Source organism: Rutidosis leptorrhynchoides, chromosome 4, assembly GCF_046630445.1.
Source record: "Rutidosis leptorrhynchoides isolate AG116_Rl617_1_P2 chromosome 4, CSIRO_AGI_Rlap_v1, whole genome shotgun sequence".
NCBI classification, from domain to species: Eukaryota; Viridiplantae; Streptophyta; class Magnoliopsida; order Asterales; family Asteraceae; genus Rutidosis; species Rutidosis leptorrhynchoides.
Window position 1 is genome coordinate 256,523,032 of NC_092336.1, and position 9,032 is coordinate 256,532,063.

The 9,032-nt window shown below is 38.1% G+C and overlaps 1 protein-coding gene across 1 annotated transcript; it reads right to left on the reverse strand.

Annotated features, from left to right (window-relative positions):
* Window positions 1–8,240: 8,240 nt before the first annotated feature.
* LOC139841577 (uncharacterized) lies at window positions 8,241–8,630 on the reverse strand. The gene has a single exon (XM_071831791.1). It carries the CDS (start codon window positions 8,628–8,630, stop codon window positions 8,241–8,243), a length of 390 nt encoding a protein of 129 aa, XP_071687892.1.
* Between the last annotated feature and the right edge of the window lie 402 nt (window positions 8,631–9,032).

Consider the following 9,032-nt stretch of genomic DNA (forward strand, 5'->3'; position numbering starts at 1 on the left):
TGCAGATATGTCAGGTAATCAAGACGCTGCCCCCAATGCCTCCGGAACCTCTAGAGCTCCTGATGAAGACGGTCATGTATCAGAAGAAGAAGTATCAGAAGAAGTGTTAGAGCTTCAGAGTCAGTTGAAAGATGCTCAAGATAGGATCAAAGAGCTTGAACAACTAGTGATATCGCATTCTAACACCACATCAATAAATCAAAGCTTTCCTCCAAGTGTTTACCCACAGTTTGGAAACATTTCTCAACAACAGTATGTGCCACCTAAGTACCAGATACCATCTCAGTTCAATCTACTACTTCTGCATCAAGTGATGTACCCGTTTCAGACACCATTCTTCCAACCACCGATGTTTGAAAAGAAGAAGTGCTCGTATAAGGACTTTCTTAATGTTTGAAAAGAAGAAGTGCTCGTATAAGGACTTTCTTAATTGTCAACCTTCAGAGTATACTGGTAAAACTGACCCGACTGAGACTCTAAATTGGCTCAGGGAAGTGGAAAGAGCATTAGATGCTTGTCAGTGCGAGCCAGAGTTGAGAGTGTTATATGCCAGTCGATTGTTCAAGGGACGAGCTATGGAGTAGTGAGACTCTATCACAGGTCATTTATCAAAGGAAAAACTAAGTCAAGTGTCATGGGAGCAGTTTCATGCCAAGGTTCGTGAGCAGTATTGTTCAGAATATGATCTGGAGAAATTGAAAACTGAGTTTTTGGGGATGAGAATGACTGATGATATGACGATTGATGATGTTATTTTGGACTTTACCTCTAAGTTAAGGTTTTGTCAACAGTGGGTACTGCATGAAAAAGATAAAATTCAGCATTTTATTAGAGTTATTAAGCCGGAGTATCGGTCAATGGTTAGATTTGCTTCTTCTGTATCGCAAGCTTTTGAAATGGCTAAAGCGATAGAGGGTGATGTTAAAGCCGCAAGGAATACGCGAGTGGGGAGTGGTTCTTATGGGAAGAGGTCGGAAGGTCAATCCAGTTATCAGTCCAGTCCGAAATCAAGAAAGTCAACCGGGTCCAGTACGAGGGAAGTTTCGAGTACGAGTGGGTCAGGTTCCGTATAGAAAGAGTGGTGTAACTCGTGCATATCTTACCACAGTGGACAGTGTTCTCCAGGTACGAAAAGGTGTCTAAGGTGTGGTATAGTGGGATATGATGTTCAACAATGTTCTTTAGGAAGCAATGTATGCTGGAATTGTCATAAGGAAGGTCATAGGTCAGCGCAGTGTCCAGCAGCGGGTAGAGGGAGTTCCGGGGCAGGGTCCGGGGTGCAGTCGGCGTCTGATGGAGGATCTACCGCATCAGTAGGACAGAAGAGAAAAGGTCCTCCCACGGCTATAGCTAAAGCTTATCAGATGGTAGCAGATACTGATGTTGTGTCAGAAGACTTAAACACTGGTATGTTCAGACTAACTTTGTTGTTGCTTTTGATTTCAGGAATGCGTGTTTAGTATGTTATGTAGATGATGTAATCTGTTTAGTGATAGGTGATTTGAGGTAGTGTTAGCTGTAGTGATAGAGATGGATTTGGGTTTCTCGGATTTTCTTAACTGAAATGGAGACGTGATCTATGATAATGTATTACGTCTGGCCAACGTAAGCACATTTTGGTAGATCATCCGGAAGTTTCAATAAGATAAGACGAGAATTAGGTTAGGTGACTACTTGATTAGATGTTGTTATGTGTTGTGTGACTAGTAGTTTATAGTATTTTTGTCGTGACCTACGACTTTGACCAGATTCCGAGGACGGAATCTCTTTAAGGAGGGTATATTTGTAACACCCGATAATTGGGCCTAGATGAAATGACCATTTTGCCCTTGTGTACGTTTATATTGTTATTTTATTAGTTGAATGTTTATAGTCATTTGACTTTTTGGTTGAGACCAGTTCGTGACAAGGGTCACAAAACAGGTTTGTTTATTTAATTTGAACTTCGTTTGGATTACCAAATAATGTACGAAAGATATCAGATAACTGATAAATACCCGTGTGTTGCACAGTGTGGAAATTATCCACAATTAAGTGTCTAGAGCTGGCCATTTCTCTCACTTTCCAGATTATTCCCAAACACACACCCGTACCTTCATCTTCATCTAATCAAAACCCTAAAATCTAATCTTTGATCTAGAGCTTAAATTATTCACATCTTCTTGTTCTCTGTGATTTTGTGATCATTTTAAGGTAAGCATATCTTAGATTCATGTAGTGATTCTTGCTCAAATTGGGTTTTTTTGTGTTCTTGAGTAAAAGTTAGGTTTTGATGCTTGATTCTTGATCTAAAGTGTTTGATATGTTCTATTGTTGTTAGAAATATGTTTTATATAGTTTATATGATGTTTTGGGAGTGGTTTTGGTGTTAGATCTTGCAAAAATCGAGTTTTTGGGCCAAAATGGCAAAAATCAGCGAGCTGGAATGTTCTAACAGCTCCCACACTTCTGACAGGTCACCCGTACGTGTGACCAAGCGTTTGAGGCTCAACCACGCGGTTGAGGACTCACTCGCACAAGTGAGGCCTCGTCCGCGCGAGTGAGCACTGGTCAGTTTTTGGTAAACTTGAAAAGGCTGTAACTTTCTAACCGTAACTACGTTTTCGATGAATAAACTATCGTTGGACTCGTCTTGAAATTTAATATCCAATGATAAGGTTTTAAGAAACTAAATCAAACTTTATTTTGGTCAGAAAAAAGGATTTTATTGTGTATGTCTTGTTCTGTACTCGTTTGGTGTCATTATTGACTGAGTTTATGTTGTAGACTTATAATATGATGAATATATGATAATATGACCTAGTTTATTGTATTTATCAATTATATTATTGATTAGAACACTATAATGACTTTGTTTCTGATGTTTCCAGGTGATCAGGAGAAGTGAAGACTCAGAAATATAAGACCTCTGAGTACTTCTTGTGCTGGTTTTCGGTGAGTGGGTTAATCTAGCCGTTAAGGCATGTAGTGACATGACCTAGACCGTTGACCTAGTTGCTATGCTTAGAACCTTTGTTGTTGTGTGATGTGGACTATGACCTCGCGCGTTTATTGAACCGACCTTCCTTCTGATCAGGTCGGGAGAGATCAACCTTGCTTCTGAACTGGTTGGGATCATTGATGTTGTATGATTAATATAAGTCAGAATCACGCATCCGTCGCGTGTGGAAGACTTATACTAGTGATACAGAGTTATGAGTTTTCGGTAGACTCTAGACTGATCAACTGGGGTCGTTGGCCCGGTCAGGCCGCCGAGGCTCTCAATGGGTTGCTTCGGATTACCCAGATGGTTGCTTCTGATTGACCATTGCTTGTAGTTATTACGGTTGCTTTGGATTGACCGTTGCTGAAGATGTGTTTATGCCTTAGTGGTCTTTGGATTTAATTGATTGTTGGATATTGTATTTGTATTTCTTTTATGTTGTATGTTAATGGTAGATTGCTATGTTTCTGCATGTTCTAGTAGTTATGTGATTAACTGTCTGATTAATTTGTTGCTGCATGTTCTAGTAATTGTACCTATGTGTCTTAGCTGTTAGATTAGTCCATTCACTTAGCTTCGTGCTAACCCCTCCACCTTTCCCCTTGCAGATTGTAGGTCTTTTGCTTTTATGGACATGGGAGAAGATGGGCGTGTTGAGTTGTGTTCGACAAGTCTAGAACTCTGATATTGTCTATATGAAATCGAATATTAACGTAACACCGGTTTTTGATAACAATGTATTTATGTATGAAGTGTAATAATTATGTTTATGTTTGTACGTAAGGGCACATTTTGTAAATAAGACTTCCACTGTGTTATTAAAAAAAAAGTACGGTGTTACAAGATATATTAGAACATAACTGCAACATGTTACTAGCAAAAATAGCGGAAACAACCTGCTGCACTTTCAGCGAATCAACAACAAAAAGGACGTTATTTCTACATCAAGTAACGCATACCAAAATCACAAAAAAATACGTCACTATAGACATATAACTCATACTTACACTAATGTTGCTGAAGAAAATAAGGATACAAAGACGAAGAAGGATTAGCGAGGTTGCATCAAGAACACACCATCTACAATTAAATGTGCTTCTATTTTGTTGTCAATCATTTTCACTGTTGTAGCCATTTTGTCTGTAACTATGCCAGACTACTAAATATGAAAGGAAGATACAACTATCCATGTACATATTTATGGTAATTAATCACAGTGCTATCTCCATAGAAACAAATCATACATCAACAATATTGCATCTATTTACCCATTGCAAACATGCCATTATATAAACGAAAAATATAACCATCCATCACATTTTCCTAGCCGCACCAACGCGCGGATGGTCTCACTCTAGTTTATTCTAAAATCAAAACTCATTACATATATTCAAAAGACTCTCGTGTTTTTATGCCATCCTTACACCATTACTAATATAATTTTCAACTAATTTCCATATATTTACACCTATTGGGGCAATATTTCAGGTAAAGGAAGAACAGGGTTTTGTTCCCTCTTTTTTTGTTTACAAATTATTTACATCAACCAAGTTTAGTAAGAAGCTAAATTAGGTTTATATAATTTAAATTACCTTACACAATTCTAAAACTGTAGCCACCATTTCCAGTTTAAGTGAGCACTTTTGCTACCACTGACACCATCTATCTTCTTCACATCTCTCGGATCTGACAGTCACTCACATGCTCAACCACTTCGACAGTCTGATTTGAGATACGGAAACCGCCGGGGATGGAAATGCAACCACCGGAATCCGGAACCACAAGTCGACCACCGGAATCTACAGGTAAATCAGATTGGGTGACACACAATTTTGATTTGTCCCTATAAAATTGAATCAGATATTGATGGGGTTTTGAAGAAGATGGGGTTTTCTAGAATTTGGGGTTTCCAAGATTTTAATGGGTTTTAGAGTTGTTGATAAAGTCGCGGGTGTTCAATTACTGTAATTGTAATCTTTAACATCTCGATCTGTCAAAAATTGAACAAAGGCATAGCTGCAAAGTTGTGAAGAAAAATATAATACTACGTAGTAGTTAAACTCATTAGGATTTATTGATTTAATTTTGGAGGAAACCGAAAAAAAATGGAGAAAGAAAGAAGGTGAAGGAGATGAAGAGAGAGGGTGAGTGGGTCAATGGACAAAAGGGACCTAAATTGACGAAAATACCCTCATGTGCACTACATGTGAGGGAACTTAACAGAGTTTTTAACGTCAGTTACTGAATTGGACTCCCTGTGAAACTATTTCAAACTACAGTGACTCCCCAAGGCGGAAAAATTCTTTTGGACTCCACTTGTTATTTCGAACATACCACATGGACCCCGTGTAATTTTATCTTAGTTTGGTTTTCAAGTGCATTAAGGTGTTTTACTAAGTGCTTCTTTTAAGTGTTTTATAGAGTTGTACTAAGAGAAAGAAAAATAGTACCAACAGTTGTATAAGGGAGTGTGCTAGTGATATGTTTGCATTGAAATATTGTATTATATATTTATATGAGCTGTAAGAATCATAATAAGAATCCTAAGAAGTTACTATTCATTACCCTTTTAGCTTTTAGATATAGGAAAAATATGAAGCAATTCAAAGAAATTTAATGGAATGATTGGTGCAGTACATTAGTTGAGGTTCATGTAATTTGATTTGCTAAAATTTTTTGTTGTTTTGATTCACGAAAATTTTGTAAACAATTCATTTGCAAGTTGAGTAATACTCAATACTCACTCTACTTTGATAATGTGTAATCAAATTTTTTTTTTTTTTTTTTTTTTTTTGCTAAAAAGCAATAACATATAATCAAAGTTTTATTTATCAATCGATGAAAAAGACAAACAAGAATACAAACAAACCAAACTCAAACCAAGGCTCGAAAATAGTAAACATTACTTACTACTAAACAAAAAGCCTAAGCTAACTAAGCCTTAGCCTTGGGTAACCGAAACACTACAACAAACACGTCTCACAAATACAAAAAGCGAACGTAACCAACAACTACAACCAACACACGGACCAGATTTGCTAAAAAAACTAGACGATAATTGCTTTAGCTTTACATTTTCTAGTCTTTTTTATCGGTTTAACAACCACTCCGTCAACCTTCAAACCATTAAATTTCTTGCCTCCCCAATTTTCAATCGCGTGTGAAGAGACCTTTGTCAAACCGATACCAATCCTTATTCCCGGAACCGGAGCAGGAAGCGAGCCATCCATCTCAAACTTTCAAAAAATTCAAGGTTTTGATCCACTTCCAATGAAACGGAACCGTTGTTGTCGGGATCTTCAAAATCATCTTCATCCTGAAGCTTGAATAAGCAAAATAATCAATTTGTTATGATTAGGCAATCTTCATTTTTATTAAACAAAAAATCGAGAGGATGGAAAAAAGCGGGTGAGAAAGAGAGAGAAAAGGGGGCAGGGAGAACTGATGAGATGTATCGGCAGTCCAAAATTCCAATTTTAAACTTTTATTTTATAGGGGTATTCTTGAAGACATCTTGAAAACTTGGTAGAAGTCCCAAAAAGGGTTGTGCAAATATCACCTCTCATTTGATATATACTAATGAATTATATACTAATGAATTATATATGAAGTTTGATGGTATACATCGTTATCAAATATGGATAATGTTTTATATAAATGATGATAAAGTTGATTATTCTCTGCGTATACTCTCTACAAGACTAAGTATATAAACTCTACAAGACTAAGTATACAAACTGCAAGGTGTTGGAGGTTAAGAGTTCAACTACATGTGCTGCAAAAATATTTTTTCGTATGATTATCCACCCATTTCATGACCCTCAGAAGTTTCGGATGTCTATGCGTTTGAACCTCACCTAGGAAAGTTTTGCCACACGTGTGATGCGCGTATGAATTTGATAAGGATGAGATTAATTAACAACACAAACGTGTTATTAACAAAACAAAGTCCACACAAACAATTACGTAAACCCAAAAAAACAGTATAGCAACAATAGCTAAAAGAATACGTTTATGTGAATTGAAAAGAAAAGCCACCAGGACCTTTACTTATGCGAAGTATTTATACTGAAAAAGGAAATAGCAATTGACTAGGACTACAACTCTAAATAGACTAGGAGTCCTTAACTTATTCAAACTTGAAACAAATAAATAATTATATAAAATAGATAAACTTTGGTGTAGCTTTGCCTGCAAGTATTCACGCATCCAGGAGGCCCAATCCAATAAACGAGCTAATTAGCCCGGTGCCATATCAGTCCCCTCCACCTGAAAAAAATTCGTCCTCGAGTTATCTGGGTACAAAGGAACCTCCGCTGAATGATAACGAGTTAAATCTGCCAAATTAAAAGTAGAAGACATCTTCATATCTTTCGGTAGATCAACGACATAGGCATTATCATTGATTTTATGGATAATCTTGTAAGGCCCATATTTGCGTGGCAGTAGTTTACTATGCTGCCCACCTGGGAATCGTTCACGACGCAAATACACCATTACCATATCACCTTCTTCAAAAACAGAAACACGTCGATGCTTATCCGCAGCTTGCTTGTATTTACGATTCGACTTTTCTAAACGTTGTCGTACCTCTGCTTGCACCTGATGAGCATCCATTGCAAGTCTACCTGCTGCTTGGCTAGGGCGGTCTACCTTGGGCAGTTTCACTAAATCCACCACATGACGTGGTACTAGTTGATACACAACAGAGAAAGGAGACCGCCCAATAGAACTGTGAACCGAACTATTGAAAGCGAACTCGGCTTTGGGCAACGCCAAATCCCATAATTTTGGTCGACTTCCAAAGATGCACCGAAGAATATTTCCCAACGATCGATTGACGATTTCAGTTTGACCATCCGTTTGCGGATGAGCGGAACTACTATACTTAAGAGATGTGTCAAACATCTTCCACAACGTGATCCAAAAATGACTCAAAAATTTCGTATCACGATCAGAGACAATAGACTTAGGGACACCATGAAGGCGGATGATATCGCGAAAGAAAAGTCGAGCCACATGTGAGGCGTCCGAAGTCTTTTTGCACGAAATAAAATGAACCATCTTTGAAAACCGGTCAACCACAACAAATATAGAGTCAACTCCGCGTTGGGTTCGGGGTAAACTAAGAACAAAATCCATAGACAAATCTTCCCATATAGCTTCGGGCACCGGTAAGGGCATGTATAAACCGGTATTCTGTGAGCGGCCCTTGGCGGTTTGACACGTTGGACACCTTTGCACAAACCTTCCCACATCACGTTTCAAACTGTGGCCAATAAAATCGCTCTTCCAACATAAAAATCGTCTTTTCGCGACCCAAATGACCACTCAACCCATCACTATGCATATCGCGAATAAGCTTTTCACACAAAGAGCAGCTTGGGACACATAACCGATTTCCCTTAAATAGGTAGCCATCGTGTTTAGAAAAATCTTCAAATGGAAGGCGCTTCCATATAGTTCCAAAATCAACATCAGTAGCATATAGGTCACAAAATAATTCAAATCCAGTCACCTCTTGTGTCATTGTGATGAGAAGTGCTGCACGTCTGCTTAATGCGTCTGCTGCTTGATTAGAACTTCCTGCTTTGTGCTTGATAGTAAATGGGAATTGTTGTAGATACGCTACCCAACGTGCATGCATTTGTTGATATCCTTCTGACTATGAAGATATCTCAAAGCTTGATGGTCTGTGTATAAAACGAATTGATCCTAGATGAGATAATGCTCCCAATGTTTGAGGGCGCGAAAAACAGAGTAGAATTCTTGCTCATACGTAGACCATTTTTGTCGGACTTCACTAAGTTTCTCGCTAAAGTAAGCGACGGGTCTACCTTCTTGAGATAGAACAGTGCCTATTTTTTCTTGCTCATCGTATTCAACCACAAAAACCTTATCAAAATTTGGAAGTACAAGTACGGGCGCGGTGCATATTTTTTCTTTTATTAATGCGAAACTCGTGTCCTGTTCCGAGCCCCAGTTAAACTTTCCTTTCTTTAAACAATATGTCAGGGGTGCGGTAATAGTACTAAAGTCGCGGATGAAC